Source organism: Aureococcus anophagefferens, assembly GCF_000186865.1.
Source record: "Aureococcus anophagefferens unplaced genomic scaffold AURANscaffold_7, whole genome shotgun sequence".
In the NCBI taxonomy this organism is placed as follows: Eukaryota; class Pelagophyceae; order Pelagomonadales; family Pelagomonadaceae; genus Aureococcus; species Aureococcus anophagefferens.
In genome coordinates, this window is record NW_008705567.1 from 890,663 (window position 1) to 905,599 (window position 14,937).

Sequence of the window (14,937 nt, forward strand, 5' to 3'; positions counted from 1 at the left end):
CCCTAGGCGGCGAGCGCGAGAAAATGCTCCTCTCCTACAGGACCCGCATGCTCCGCGACCCCCGCGGGGCGCTCCGCTAACTTCGCGCTAACAGCGGCGGAATCGGGGTGGCGAGACCGAGGCTCGAGCGGCGAAACTGGAGGCCCGTCGTCCCAGGACGACTGGTTCTACTAGTAGGTTGGTTTAAAGTACTTGGTCCCGACTAACCTACTTGAACTTGAACTTCGCCAAGAAGGCGATGGCGTCCTCGTCGCCATTGGCGGCGCGGACCCGAAGCTCGTCCTGGGCGCCATGGTCCTCGAGCTTGGCGAGTACATCTACGGCTTTTTGATCTCCCTTGGCGGCCGCGCGCTCGTACCAGCGCACTGCTTCGAGTAAGCTCGTAGCCACGCCGTGGCCTCTTGCGTACGCGCAACCGAGCGCTCGCTCGCCCAGTTTGAGCCCTTGTTCGGCACTGAGCTTGAAGTAGTGGAACGCTTCGTCAAATTTCTCGGAGTCTCGATGGAAGATTCCGATCATCAACTGCGCCTGCGGGTGTCCCCGGTCCGCTGCCATGCGAAACAGCTGCATCATTTTTTTCCTGTCCAGCTTGACGCCTGCTCCATCCCGGTACAAGCCTGCAAGGAGGATCATTGCGTCCGTTCCACCGACCTCCACGCCGCGCTTGGCAATCTTCGCTGCTTTCTTGGAGTTTTTCACGATAGGAAATTCAGGCGCGCCGTCGCGATAGAAAACCGCCAGCTGGAAAATTGCGTGCGGATCATCGTTCTCCACGTGGCGACGAAGTCGAGCAAGGTACTCTGCAAAGTCTCGCGGAGCCGGAGTTCGACAGAGAGGACATGGGAGTTCGTCAGGAATCCTTTCCTCGCACGAAGGGCATACTAGCTGGCAGCAGCAGAAGCGAATGATTGGCATGTCATTCACGTCCCAATCCTCCAGACAGATCGGGCACCGGCCTATAAACCGCTCCGACCTCGGCTGCGGCTCCGGGTTCGCCTCGCGCAGCACGCGCGCGGCCTCCTGTTCGGCGGCGATGCGCGCGCGGACCTCGTCGGCGTGCGAGCGCGACGCGGGGCCGTAGACCACATCCTCCGGCGGCGACGGCGGCGGCGTCGGCGCCTCGGCCCGCGCCGCCTCCGCCGCGCGCTCGTTGCGAATCTTCTTGCACGCCTTCCGGTGCCCGCGATCGCGCCAGTCGATGCGTTGACATTCGGTCGTGCAGTACCTGCCGGGTCGCCGGTGACCGCGCCCCGGACGCGACGCGACGCGCGACGCGCCGCCCCCCCGTTCGCGCGCGTCGCTGGCGCCGGGCGCGCACTGCGTGGTGCCGCAGGGGCAATTAAGCTTGGCCTTTTCACCGCAGATGGTGCACGTCGTGCGGAGCTTGGCGTTCTTCGCCCGGGCCTTGACCTGCTCGAACTCGCGCTGCTTTATTTGCCAGTCCATCAACTCGCCGGGCGCTCGGTTCTCGGCCATCGTGGTCCGTGCCGATGAGCGGGCGACGTGGAGAAGGTGACTAGAAGGTGATCGGGGGAGCCTATCGGGGCGTGCGCTTTAGGGGGAGCGGTGGGCGATCGCCTCGACTGATGCAAGACTTGCGGCGAAAACGGGAGGCCTCCGTAGACCGAGTTCCTAGACGCCTTCCTAGCCGGCGCTCCCCGGCGGCGAGTCGTCGCTCGACACGGCCGTGCGGCATATGGGGCACTTCGCCGCACCACGACTCGTCCGGAGCCACTCCTCGATGCACGCGGCGTGGAACACGTGCGCGCAGGGGAGCCGCGCGGCCGCGCCGGAGACGCGCTGGAGGCAGATGACGCACTCCTCGGTGGCCTCGCGCGGCGGCGGCTTCGCGGTGCGGCGCGGCGGCGCGGGCGCGGGCTGGACGCGGCGCGGCGCGACCTCGACGGCCGCGAAGTCGGAGAAGACGCGCTCGGGCGGGTCGTCGAGCTTCGAGAGGATGTCGCAGCACGTCGCGCGCGCCAGCAGCAGGCCGAGCTGGAGCAGCAGCGCGATGCGCAGCAGCGTGCCCGTCGCGCGATCGCCCTGGCCTGCCCTGGCCTCCCGCAGCGCCGCGGCCGCGACGCTCCCGGTAATGACCGCGAGCGCCGCGGAGACCGCCGCGGGCCTCGCGCCGCTCGGGCGCGCCGCGCTCAGCGACCGGCCGCAGACGGCGACGGAGAACGCGGTCGTCGACGCGACGAGGGACGCGGCGGCCTGCGCGAGGCCGCCGCGCTCGCGCCGGTTCGGCCATCGGGCGCACCAGACCACGGCGAGGACGGCGCACACGAGTTCCGCGAAGAGCTGCACCCACAGCGCCGTCTTCGCCGCCTGGACCAGCGGCTCGGGCGACGAGGCACGGCACAGGAGGCCGCCCATGCCGTCCGTGTCATCTCGGGAGGCTGCCCATACCTTCGGCGCTCATCATTAGTGGGTTTCAAAAGGGTCAAAGAGGCAGTGCACGTTGAATCAGCCCAACCTCAACCAGGCTCGACTCGCACTCGCACTTGGGACGTCAGCTTCCGGCCGCTTCGGGAGTTGATCCAGATCACAAACGTCGGCCGCGCCGCCGCCCCGCAGGGCGTCCCGCCACACCCACGCATCCATACAGTCACCCCGCACCCATGAGGCCGCGGCTTCTCCTGCTCGCCGCCGCCGCCGCGGCCTTCCAGAGCCCGCAACCGCCAAAACGCCGCTGTTCGCCGCTCGCCGCCGCCGCGGTCGAGCAAGAGAATCCCCTCGCGATCCTCGGCTTAGACGAGTGGAGCATCCGGTTCTTTACCATCGATAAGCGCCGGCGCCAAGCAAAAAAACTCGCGAAGAAGGCGATCATCGACTGCCATCCCGACACGGCGGACGGCGGCGGCGACGTCGCGCGGCTCCAGGAGGTGCTCCGCGCGTCCAAGGTCCTGGACGCGGAGGAGGTCCTGAACGTCGAAGGCCACCTGGACGTTGACTGCCTGCTCGACGCCGAGGCGGGCGCGTCGTCCGAGGCGATGGCCAGCATGCAGCAGGATTTCGTCGAGGCCGCCCCCGCCAAGCGCCGCTCGCCCCGGTCCTCCCTCTGGGGCAACTCAGCCGTCCCCGGGAACCACCAAGCGGCCACGGGCAGCAAGGTCGCCGAGCAGGCGTCGGCCGAGCAGACGGCCGCCGAGCAGGTGGCCGCCGAGCAGGTGTCGGCCAGCATGAAGCAGGCGCACGTCGCCAAGGTCTGGGGCAACTCGGCGGTCCCCGGAAACCACCAAGCAGCCACGGGCACCAAGCTCGGCGAGCAGGCGTCGGCCGAGCAGGCGGCCGCCGAGCAGGTGTCGGCCAGCGTGGAGCAGGAGCGCGTCGCCGAGGCCGCTCCCGCGAAGGCCGCGACCCGCGACTCTCTGCCCCGATCCTCTCTCTGGGGCAACTCGGCTGTCCCCAGACCGACGAGCCACGTCGTCGTCGGGAGGACGGCCGCGCACGACCGGCGCGCCCGCACGGAGGAGGCCGCGCGGGAGGCCGCGGCCAAGGTGGTCGCGAACCTCGAGCGGCTCGAGCTCAAGCAGGACGCGGCGGCCCCGGTGGCCGACAACGTCCAGGAGGACGCGGCGGCCCCGGTGGTCGCGAACCTCGAGCGGTTCGAGCTCGAGCAGGACGCGGCGGCCCCGGTGGCCGACAACGACGAGGCCTACGTGCCGCCGCTCGGCGACCGCGTCGCCGGCGCCCTCGACGGGCTCGTGGCGGACAAGCCCGCGAACGCGGGCGCGTCGTCCGCGCCGGCTTTGCTCGCCGTTGCTGCGGCCGCCGAGCAGGCCGCCGCCGCCGAGCGGCCGCCGCCGCCGAGCGGGCCGCCGCCGCCGAGCGGGCCGCCGCCGCCGAGCGGGCCGCCGCCGCCGAGCGGGCGGCCGCCGAGCGGGCCGCCGCCGAGCTGGCGGTCGCCGAGCTGAGAGCCGCCGAGCTGGCGGCCGCCGAGCAGGCCGCCGCAGCCGAGCGGGCGGCCGCAGAGCTGGCGGCCGCCGAGCGGGCCGCCGCCGCCGAGCGGGCCGCCGCCGAGCAGGCCGCCGCCGCCGAGCGGGCGGCCGCCGAGCAAGCCGCCGCCGCCAAGCGGGCGGCCGCCGAGCAGGCCGCCGTCGCCGAGCGGGCGGCCGCCGAGCAGGAATTGGCCAGCTTGGCGTCCCTCGTCGCCAATGCCGCCCCCGCCGAGGCCGCCGCCGGCGGCTCGTCGCCCAAAAACTCTCTCTGGGGCAACGCGGGCCTCCCGTGGTGCACAAAAGGCTCCACCGTCGTCAATTCCGCCACCCCCAGCGACTGGAGCGCCCGCCCCAAGCGCCCCGCGGCGGCCCAGGCGGCCGACAATCCGCAAGAGGCGTTCCGCGACGACATCTGGGCCTCGAGGCGGAAGTTCCAGGAATCCGCGACGGCGACGTCCCCCCCCTTGTGGACCCTGTAAGCGACGATGGCACGGCTAGGAACCTCGGAAGACTCGCCTTCGCACGAAAGCTGGACGTTTACGAGCGCGCGCTCGGCCTCGGCTAGCGACCAGCCCGGAGCGCGAGGTGGGCTCGGACGGAGCACCACCGTGGAATGCTCGCCCGGTAATGCGAAACCACGAAGGCGCGCACTTCGAACGCGCCCGCGGTGGGAGCGCCTACACTAAAGCATGACCGGGACATCAACAAGCAGTGCATGTTTGACCCGACGAAGCGAAGCAGTCGCAGTCTCTAAGTCGAGAACGTCATCGACCGGAAGCTTTGTGCTCGTCGCGCAGCGGCCCGCCCCACATTGGCGCGGGCGTGTGTCCGGTGTCGTCGCGACCTCCCGACCCACATCGGCGCGAACGCACGACAAAAAATGCAGCTGCGCTTCGTCGTCCTGCTCATGGGCCTGGCCGCGCGCCGGCTCCAGAAGCGGCGCGCGCCGCCGGCGCTGCCGCAGCGCGGCCTCGACGCGGCGACCCTCGCGCGCCTCGCGGCGGCGACGCGGAAGCTCGAGCGCTCCTACGCGGCGCCGACGCCCGGCGACACGGTCCAGTACTACGCGTCGCGCGAGCCGTCGCTCGGCCGGCGCGCGCTCGGAATCGCGCGGCTCCCGCTGACGCTCGGCGCGTCCGCCGGCCGCGCGGCTAGCGCCGCGGCGACGGAGCCGCCGCCGCGGCGCTTCTCGGCGCGCGCGCTGCCCGACGGCGCGTCGCTCGTCGCGTCGCGGCCCGGCGCGCGGCGGTTCCTCTGCGAGCGCGTCGTCCACCCGTTCGTGCGCCAGCTCCTCGGCGACCACGACATGTTCGGCTCGGCGGCGTCGCGGGCGCTGTCGCCCGAGGCGCGCGCGGCCCGCGTCGCGCGGCTCCGCGCGGCGACGGACTTCCTGGGCGGCGCGCACAACCTGATCGCGCCCGTGTTTCTCAAGGGGCGCCTCGGCCTCGACGGCGGCGTCGCGGCGACGCGGCTCGACGTGGACGGCGCGCCCGACGACGCCTACTACGCCTGGTTCGAGCCCACGGGAACACCCCGGCTGAACGGCACCCTGGTCTACCTCCACGGCGGCGGCTTCATCATCGGCTCCAAGGCGACGAACGGCGAGATGGTCGCGCGCATCGCGGCCGCGTGCGGCGTGCGGACGCTCTTCGTCGCCTACCGCAAGCTGCCGGAGGCGCCGTTCCCGGGCGCGCTGGTCGACGCGCTCCGGGGCGTCGGCGTCGCGCTGGCGTCGACGCCGCCGGAGCGGCTGATTCTGGGCGGCGACTCGGCCGGCGCGTCGCTCGCGCTCGCGGCGCTGCACTTTTTGCGGGAGACGCTGCAGATCACGCCGGCGGCGGGGCTGCTGCTGTCGCCCATGGTCGACATCGCGTCGGAGCTCGAGTACGCGACGGACACGACGAACGTCGGGCCGGACCTGCTCCCCGCGGGCTTCGACCCGGCCGCGCGGCGCGAGTTCATGGACATGTACCGCGGTACGTCCGCGAACGCGACCCTGGACGCGTTCGTCGACGCGCTGCGGCGGCGGCGCGACGGCGCGCTGCTGTCGCCCCTCGCGGCGTCGCCGCGCCAGCTCGGGGCGCTGCCGCCCCTGCTCTGCCAGGCCGGCGGCTCCGAGGTGTTGCTGGACTCGCAGTTGCGCTTCTGCGACGCCGCGCGGCGCGCGGGCGCGGACGTGCGCTGCACGGTCTTCGACGGCGAGGTCCACGCGTTCCACGCCTTCGGGTTCTCGCCGGCGTGGCCCGCGGCGCGCGCGGACCTGCGGCGCTTCTGCGAGCGCGCGCTCCGGCCCGCGGCGCCCGCGGCGCCGCCGAAGTCCCACTTGAAGTCCCACGCGGTCGTCGCGGCCCTCGTCGGCGGCTCGCGGAAGCGGGCCGCCGTCGCCGCGGGCATCCGCGCGTTCCGCTAGCGCAAGCACGTCCTTACGCGGGCGACGGCCATGGTGTCGTCGGGCTGCTTGCCGAAGTGGAGCACGTCGGTGAAGAAGTCCGCCGGCGGGACGCAGGCGCCCGCGTCGTGGTGGTAGATGGCGAGCGTGATCGCGTCCGGGCACGCGCGTTTCAGCCGCGACCGGACGGCGGCCTTGGACGCCGGGTCCAGCGGCGAGAAGATCTCGTCGAGGAGGAGCAGGCCCGGGCAGGGCGCGCCGAGGGCCGCGGGCAGGAAGAGCTGGCGCACGAGCTCGAGCTTGACCTTCTGGCCCCCGCTGAGGCCGCCCGCGAAGTCGTCGTGGTCGCGCGCGAGGTCCGAGACGTTGGAGGTCGAAGCATAAAAGTCCAAATCCGTAAAGAGCCCGTCGACGATGGCCAGCGTCTCGTTCTCGGAGACGGCGCGCGGCGCGCGCGTCGCGAGCCAGTCCACGGGCCGCGCGTGGAGCGGTCCGTACGTCCTTTGCGAGACGTGGACCACGGACCGCGGGACCACGATGGACCCCCCCGCCGCGAGGTCCAGCCCCGGCGGCGCGTCGACGCCCCGGACGCAGGCCTGCAGCAGACCGAAGAGGGACGACTTGCCCGCGCCGTTCGGGCCCGACACGGCGAGCACGTCGCCGGCCTTGGCCGCAAAGCGCGTCGCATTCACCGTCGTCGGCCCCCGCGAGAACGCCAAACCCTCGAGCTCCAGGGAATCGCCGACGGCGCACAAGCTTCCGAGCCGCGCCGTCGACGCGTTCCGCGCCGCGGCGAGGTCGCCCGCGAGGCCGCGCAACCGCCCGACGTCCGTCGCGAGCTCCCCGAGCTCCGCCTCCGCCCTACTCCGCGTCAGCAGCGTGTCCAACGCGTCCTCGAGCGCGCGCGCCATGAGCCAGACGTCCGACGTCTCGATGAGGTCGTGTTCTAATAACGCCGCGAGCGCGACCTCGATCAAAGGGGTAAGAAAGTCGGACCAGTACAGCCACCGGAAGTAGCGGCGCACGGTCTCCAAGGCGCTCGCCTCGGCCTGCGCGGCCTCGACGGCGGCGTTGTGGAACGCCCAGCGGGACCGCGTGAAGGCCGTCGCCTCCGCGTCCTCGATGCGCAGAGCCTCGGCGACGTCGTGGGCCTGGGCAGCAAAAGAGTGATTCAACGTCGCTTCAACGTGAGTGTTCCGCGCGCGCGCGTTCCGGAAAAAGCATCCACGCTTCGAGGGCGCTCCGAGGGATGATCGCTCGTCCAAAAATCAGCCGAAATGAGTGGAAAGCGGCCGAGATAGGAGCCTTTGAAGTTGGGAATGTCGCTCTCTTTTGCTGCCCCGTCGTGAGCCTCGACCTTGGACCGCGTCGACGCCAACTTCGCGGACTCGCGCCGCTTCTCCTCGATGGCGGACGTGAGCGCCGCGAGGAACCGCGCCTTGAGCCCGTCGACGGCGAGGAAGCCCGGCAGGGCCGCCGCGAAGGCGAGGGGGTGCTGCGCGACGATGGACGGGAGCAGCAGCAACTTCGGCAGCGAGAAGACCTTGCGCGAGACCAACTGGTAGCACCGGCTCGCGGACGTCTCCAAATTGCCCGCGTGGCGCTCCAGCGTCAGGTCGCTGCCGGCGAGCGCGTGGAGCGCCGAGGGGAGCTCGTCCGTGCCCAGGACGCCGTCGAGGCGCAGCGACCGCGTCAGCGCGAACGAGTAGCGTCGAAACAGCAGGCCGTCGACGGCCTCCATCGACGTGCGCTGGACCATGTAGGGCAGCGCCACGAAGGCCACGAACGCCGCGACGCGCCGCCCGTGGGGCCGCGCCGTCGCCGGGCCGTCGCCGCCGACGCCGAGGAGCGCGTTCTTCCTTTTTTGGCTCAGCCGGAGGTACTCAACGCCGAGGCGCCCGACGCCGAGCTGCACGTGGCAGCTCACGAACGCGAGCACGACCGTGTGCGTGCGCAATTTCTCCGCGCCGCCGGCGCCGACCATGAGCGACTCGAGCACGGCGTAGGCGTCCGCGAGTTCGGGCACGGGGAAGAGCGCCGCGCAGGCCCAGGGGATCGCGCGCCACGCGGCCGCGGCGACGACGACGGCCGCGGCCCGGGCGCCGGCGTCGCCGAGCTTCGGGCCCGCGACGCGCCGCGCGACGACCGCGCCGCACAAGGCCGCAGCCGCGCGGGCGCCGGCGCCCGCCGCGCCCGCGGCGACGGCCGCGCCGACGCCGCCCGCGGCGGCCGCCGCGACGGCGGGCCGCGCGCCGCGCGCGAGGAGGAGGCACAGGCACTGCAGCGCCACCGTCGCGCCGAAGTCGCGCCAGGGCCCCGCGCCGTTGCCGCCGAGCACGGCGAGGCCGTTGTGGTAGGCGACGGCGGCGATGAGCGCCGCCTCGGCCCAGAGCCGCGGCCGCGACTCCCGGTCGCCGTGCAGCGCGACGCGCCCGAAGCCGGCGCTCAGCGGGATGGCGACCATGTCGCTGCTTACTGCCGCGTAGGCCACGCTTATGAGGCCCATTGCGCTGCAGCACAGATGACGCGGCCGCTTGTGACTGCTGCACCGTCGCGGCACCCGAAGGAAACAACTCTGAGTTGCACCCTCCCTACACGATGGCAGCCTTCCCTAGCGCAAATGGGCTGCCCTTGCGACACTCCACACTCTCAGTCGCACCCTCCGTACACGATGGCAGCCTTCCCTAGCACAAATGGGCTGCCCTTGCAACACTCCGATGGTTCGTAAGCTGCATCGCTGGCTGCTGCTCGCTGCCGCGGCGGCGCAGTGGCTGCTGCTCGCCGCCGCGGCGGCGCAGCCGACGCCGTGGCCGACGGCCTTCCCGACGGACGGTTGCGAAGGGTATCTGTTCACGCGGCATGTCCTCGACGCTCCCTGGACGAGCGGCGCCGCCGTCGTCGCCGCCGACGTCGACGGCGACGGCGACGTCGACGCGGTCGCGGCGGGCGCCGAGGGCGACGGCGACGCGGCGGGCCGGCTCGGCTGGTTCGAGAACGACGGCGACTTCTCCGTCGGCCGCTACGCCCGGGCGGCGGCGCCCGCGCGGTCGACGACGGTCTTCGCCGCCGACGTCGACGGCGACGGCGACGTCGACCTCGTCGGCTGCGGCGCCGCGGGGCTCTCGCGGTACGAGAACGACGGCTCCCAGTCCTTCGAGGAGCGCGCGGTCGACGCGGGGAGCGCGTCCCTGGCGTCGGTCTTCGCGGTCGACGTCGACGGCGACGCGGACGTGGACGTCGTCGCCGGCGCCGGCGACCTCGCGTGGTACGAGAACGACGGGTCCCAGTCCTTCGCGAAGCGGGCGGTGCTCGCCACGGAGCGGGCGATCCGGGACGTCGTCGCCGCCGACGTCGGCGGCGACGGCGCCGTCGACGCGGTCGTCGCGGGCCCCCTCGACGACCCGGCGGTCCTCCTCTTCGAGAACGACGGGTCGCAGTCGTTCCGCGGCGGAGGTCGCGTCGCCGGCCCACGGCGCGGACGCCGGCCCGCCGCCGCGGATGTCCTCCTTCGACGTCGACGGGCCCCCGTGGTCCGTCGACGCCGACGTCGACGGCCCCCGCGCGCCGTCCGGCTAACGGTTTTAGCCGCCCAGGGCCACGGCGACGAGCGTCACCCAGACGCCCGCGTTGACGACCCAGATGGCGAGGATGCCCGACCACTGGAGCACGGCGACGGAGCCGGAGACGGCGTGGATCTCGCGGTAGAAGAGGGGCGTGCAGTAGCCGTCGAGGCCCCGGATGACCGCCGCGGCGAGCGCGATGGCGACGCAGGGCGCCGCGGACCGCGGGCGGCCCCCGAGGGCGCAGGCCGTCGCGACGACGGCGACGACAGAAAAGGCAAAACCCATGACCGCGTTCGCCCGGCCGACGTCGAGCGGCGCGCGGTCGCGCGCCGCCAAGCACGCGCCGAGGAAGCAGGCCACGAGGCTCCCGTTGATCGCGAAGGCGAGGAAGACCGCGCCGTCCGAGCTCTGCGCCGGCGCGGCGGCGTTGATCGCGTAGGGCAGCAGGGACCGCAGCAGGACCCAGGACGTGAGCTGGTAGGCCGCGTTCGACCGCGCGAGCGTCAAGACGCGGCTTAAACGGTGCTCGCCGGGGCCGTCGCCGAGCGCCGGCATCGCGAGCGACAGCGTCCGCGTCGCCTCCCAGTCGTCCGCGACCGGCTCCGTGTCGTCGCGGACGACCGGCGCCGCGTCGTCGTCGTCCTTGTCGTCGCCCTCCTCGGCGTCGCCGAGGATCTCGACGTCGTCGTCGTCGGCGCCGTCGCGGAGCGGGTTCGTCGCCGCCGCGGGCGCGTCGCCGCCGCCGCGGAGCGCCGCGTCCGGCGCGAGCGCGCGCAGCGCGGCGCACGCGAGCACGAGTAACACGCCCAGCGCCGCGAAGAAGGGCGACGGCGCGGCGAGGGCCGAACCCCGCGGGAGCGCGCGCTGCGCCGAGGCCAGCAACGCGGCGACGAGCGCGCCCGCGTCGCCGCCGGCCATCATCTCGACGATGCGCCGAGACTGGCCGAGCTCCGCGGCCCAGGGGTTCAGCGCGAGCTGCTGGCCGTTGCCCGCGAGGGACGCGACGAAGACGGCGGCGTAGAGCGCGAGGCTCGCGCCGCCGGCGGCGAGCGACCAGCACGCCGCGAGCGCCGCGCACGACGCGAGCTGCGCGTAGGACGCCCACGCGACCCAGCGCCGCGTGGGCCAGCGCAGCTTCCGCTGCGCCGCGGCGTGGGCCGGGACGACGACCGTGTTCGCCAGCGCGCTCACGGCGCCCAAATACGTCGCGAGGGCCAGGCCCTCGGGCTGGGTCCGGTCGAAGGTCGCGAGCTGGCAGAAGACGCCGTCCATGAGCATCCACGACGGGCCGAGACCCAGGAGCGCGAAGCGCGGCGACAGGGCGTCGAAGGTGAGCATCGTCTACTGTGGAGGGCTCCTTTTCACGGCGACAGGGCGTCGAAGGTGAGCATCGTCTACTGTGGAGGGCTCCTTTTCACGGCTCCATCATCCTTTTTTTTTTCTCCACAAATGTTCATTTGAGGTTCAACATAAGCGTTGTAGCATTTTAGCCACCGTCCTAGCAGGTCCCGTTGATGTAGGCGGCGTAGCCCGCCTCGAGCTTGGCGAGGGTCTCGTTGAGGAGGGCGAGGTTCGCCTCGCGCGTCGGCAGGTCGAGCTGGAGCTGGCCCTCGGCGTCGTTCTTCACGAAGCCGACGGCCTTGAGGAGCGCGACGCCGCCGACGAGGGGCGCGACGCGCTGCTTGAAGGCCTTGCCGTCCGTGGGGATGTTGCGGAACTTGGGGTCCTGGTCGCCCTTCGTCGCCGCGTTGCGCACGTACGCGCCGAGCGTCTTCAAAGCGACGCCGCCGTCGCCGGCCGTCTTGTACTTTTGCAGCGTCTTGATGGCCTTGTCGACGGCCTCGCCCGGCGGCAGGTCCGGCTTCGCCGCCGCGCCCTCGGCGACGACCTTGCCCTTGGCGAGCATGGCGACGTCGACGCGCGCGGGCGCGGCCTTGGCCGCGGGCTTTTCCGCCTAATCCGCGCCGTCCTGTTCCTCCGCGGGCACGTTCGCGTCGCGGCGGTCGTTGTTGTTGTCGATGGACGGCGCGTAGCCCTCGACGCCGAGGCGGCCCGCGAGCTTGCCGCCGCGCGCGCGGCGCTCGGCCTTGTCCTTGGCGATCTCGGCCCGGAGCCGCTCGCGCTCGCGCTTCTCCGCGAGCTTCTCGCGCTTCACGCGGTCGATCTCGCGGAGGCGCTGGTTCTTGGCGAGCTGCTCCTTGGTCTGGACGGCCTTCTGGCCCGCCTCGCGCCGCTTCTTCTCGCCCTCGACGTCCTGGACCTTCTCGACGCCCTCGCGCTCCGCGCGCCGCGCGGCCGCGAGCGCCTTCAATTCCGCGATCTTCGCCTTTTTTTCTTCCTCCGTGAGGGGCTTCTTCTCCTCCGTGCACTCCTCAAAGTCCGCGCGGCCCGTCTTCTCCGCGTAGGCCTGCGCCTCCTGCATCGACCGGAAGAGGCGGCCCGTGGCGACGCACTTGATGCTCTTGGCGACGGGCGCGGGGCCGGACCCGCCGGAGGCCAGCGTCTGGCCCTTGGGCACGAGGGGGATGGGGTCCTCGATGCCCGCGTCGTTCTCGTGGCTCAGGATCCAGTTCACGGCGCTGTCCATGTTCGCGCAGCCGCCCATTAAGGACTTGCGCGCGATGGTCTCGCCGAAGCCCATGCCCTTCAGGTCGGCGAGCAGGGCGTCGTCGACCATGGGCAGCACCATCTCCGGCGCCGCGGCCTCCTCCGCGGGCGGCGCGTCCGCCATCTCGACGTCGTCGGCGGCGCTCATGGGGCACCTGGTGGGGGCGCGCGGCGTCGCGCGTCGCGAGGGCGCGGCGCGCGGCGCGAACCGCTTCGTCGAGATCGCGCGAAGGGCAGGCGAGGAGGATGGAGCAGGATGTACGTACGAGTTGGGACGGACGGTGATCAAGGTGGCGTCGCAGCGGCGGAAGGCGCGCGACTCGACCTTTGTTTCGAGCTTGATCGACGAAGGGAATTGCCACTAATTCGCCTAAAACGAGTTTTGCGCCCGCGCCACCGCTCCCCAGCTGTCGCACGATAACTTCTAAGTTGGCATCCCCGACGTCTTAGCTTCCACGGCGTCCCGAAATCCAAGGGCGCATACAACGACATCCATAACGACGAGGTCGGGGGGGGCCGGATTCGTCCGATTCCCCCGGTGAGGAGCTGTGGATCTCGAGAGCCTGCGCTACAACTTGGCCACCAGCGCTCGGAACGCACGATGCTGAAGCTCGTCCTCGCGATCGCCGGCGTCGCGGCACTCAAGCCGCAGCCGAGGCCCGCCACCGCGCCCGCGTCGACGCGGCGCGCCTTCTTCGGCTTCGCGTCGTCGATCGTCGCCGGTCCCGCATTCGCCGCGTCGTCGGACGAGCTCAAGGGCATGCTCGGCAAGCTCGACGAGGAGCTGAGCGACGAGGGCCTGGCGAAGACGCGCAAGATCAAGATCGAGAGCGACGGGCCGAAGATCGAGCTGCCCAAGGTCTCGGCGCCGAAGATCACGCGCGAGCCGAAGCCGCCGAAGGAGCCCAAGGCGCCGAAGCCGAAGAAGGAGGGCGGCGCCGCGCCGGCGCCGTCGCCCTTCGCGAACCTCGTCAGCGGCGACGGCGTCGACTTTGGCGCCGCGGCGCGCGAGGAGGGCCGCGCGCGCGCGGAAGCGCGCAAGGCCAAGGCCGCGCCGCCGCCGGCCGAGCGCGAGGCCGCCGTCGCGCCGTCGAGCGCGGCGGACGCGACGGACGACGGCGAGGTCTACGTCGCCCTCCGGGCGAAGCGCCAGGCCCAGCGGCAGGCCGCCGAGGACGCCGCGGAGAAGCGCAAGTACAACCGGCTCACGCCGGTGGAGCAGGCCAAGTACCGCGCGGAGAACGGCCGCGCGCCCAAGTAGGCGGCGGGGGGGACTATGAGCGCTGTCTAATCGCGCGCAAGCCTCGTACATCTCAGGCGATTATGGCGATCAGCCCTGGGCGAAGGGGGGGGGAGGGAGGAAGAGGTGGGCGGGCGGGAGTTCGTCCTCCTCGGCGTCGCACGCGCTCGCGGGCGCGAACGCGGACGCGACGCCGAACGCGGACCGCCGGCGCGTGCGTCGAAGCATGTGCATGTGCAACAGGAAGTCGCACAGGATCCGAGGAGGCGCGCGCGTAGAAGCGCGCGCGCGCGAGGCCCCGCCGAGACGGCGGACGCGCGCTAGAACCGGAGGCGGTAGCCTTCGTCCGCGGTGCCGCCGCCGCCGCCGCCGCCGCCGCCGCAGCCGAGGACCTGAGGCGCGTCGCGTGCTCCGGCGCGCGTTCGCGAGCGTCGCTCGGCGCGCGCGTGCCTCGCGCGCGATCGTCGATCGGTCGCGGCCCCGCGGCTTCCGAAGAAGTCCTGCGAAGACGCCGGCCGCTCGCGCAGGTGGCGTAGAGCACGCCGATGATGGCGCCGGCGATCACGAGGCACGACCCGACGGCGATGATCTTGACGCCGTGCTTCGAGCTCAGGACCCGGTCGAGGCAGGGCTTCTTGTCGGCGCCGGCGGCCTTGGCGGGCACGGCCTTCTCGACGTCCTTCTCGGGAGCCATATTTGGGGTGGGAACGAACGGTGTGTTTTCGCGCGACGCTTTGTGTGCCGAACTCTGCGCTGGGCTTGCCCGGCGAGGAGTGTTGTTGGTGCGGGATTGCGGGCACGTGGCTCGCCTCCTCGTCGACCGCCTCGTCGAGGCCTACCGGACGCCTCCGCACCCACTGGACCGGTGTTTTACGTACATGCCCGCGTAGGCTTCGTAGGCTGATGTCCCTTCTGTGGTCCGGCGTCGCAGCGATCGGCGCGCGCGGCCGAGGGCGCGCGATCACCGCGCGGCCGCTTCGAACGCGCCCGGCTCGCAGTAGCACCAGCCCTCGTCCTGGCCGGCGCATCCCTCGTCCACGCAGCACCAGGGCGCCACCCGCCGATACGTTTACACCGAATCCTACCACTGCTCGCCGACGCGGAGCTCGCCCTGCGCGCGGCCCCGCTTGGCCTTGCGGGCCATGAAGCGGCCCGGCGCGAACGCGTCGATGGGCGCGGAGGAGACGGCGCCGTCGG

General features: G+C 72.1%; 5 protein-coding genes across 5 annotated transcripts in view; 2 read left to right on the forward strand and 3 right to left on the reverse strand.

The window, feature by feature from the left end:
* AURANDRAFT_4690 (hypothetical protein) overlaps positions 1-702 on the reverse strand; it is a gene marked incomplete at both ends in the record, with an annotated part of 1,758 nt that extends 1,056 nt beyond the window's left edge. Inside the window, one exon of the mRNA XM_009037738.1 lies at positions 271-702. Within this exon, the coding sequence (XP_009035986.1) occupies positions 271-702 (432 nt within the window). The remainder of the gene's footprint in view (positions 1-270) is intronic.
* Positions 703-1,644: 942 nt separating this feature from the next.
* Positions 1,645-2,376, reverse strand: AURANDRAFT_63494 (hypothetical protein; the record flags this gene model as incomplete). Its single annotated transcript, XM_009038102.1, has 1 exon — positions 1,645-2,376. One exon carries the CDS (start codon positions 2,374-2,376, stop codon positions 1,645-1,647), a length of 732 nt encoding a protein of 243 aa, XP_009036350.1.
* A 245-nt stretch (positions 2,377-2,621) lies between these two features.
* On the forward strand, positions 2,622-3,917 carry AURANDRAFT_63495 (hypothetical protein; the record flags this gene model as incomplete). The annotated part of the gene is made up of 1 exon (XM_009037838.1): positions 2,622-3,917. One exon carries the CDS (start codon positions 2,622-2,624, stop codon positions 3,915-3,917), a length of 1,296 nt encoding a protein of 431 aa, XP_009036086.1.
* Positions 3,918-4,821: 904 nt separating this feature from the next.
* AURANDRAFT_63496 (hypothetical protein) lies at positions 4,822-6,351 on the forward strand (the record flags this gene model as incomplete). The annotated part of the gene is made up of 1 exon (XM_009037839.1): positions 4,822-6,351. The coding sequence occupies one exon, from the start codon at positions 4,822-4,824 to the stop codon at positions 6,349-6,351; it is 1,530 nt and encodes a 509-aa protein (XP_009036087.1).
* A 473-nt stretch (positions 6,352-6,824) lies between these two features.
* Positions 6,825-11,231, reverse strand: AURANDRAFT_71456 (hypothetical protein; the record flags this gene model as incomplete). The annotated part of the gene is made up of 2 exons (XM_009038101.1): positions 6,825-8,863; positions 9,945-11,231. The coding sequence occupies 2 exons, from the start codon at positions 11,229-11,231 to the stop codon at positions 7,502-7,504; spliced, it is 2,649 nt and encodes an 882-aa protein (XP_009036349.1).
* Positions 11,232-14,937: the final 3,706 nt, after the last annotated feature.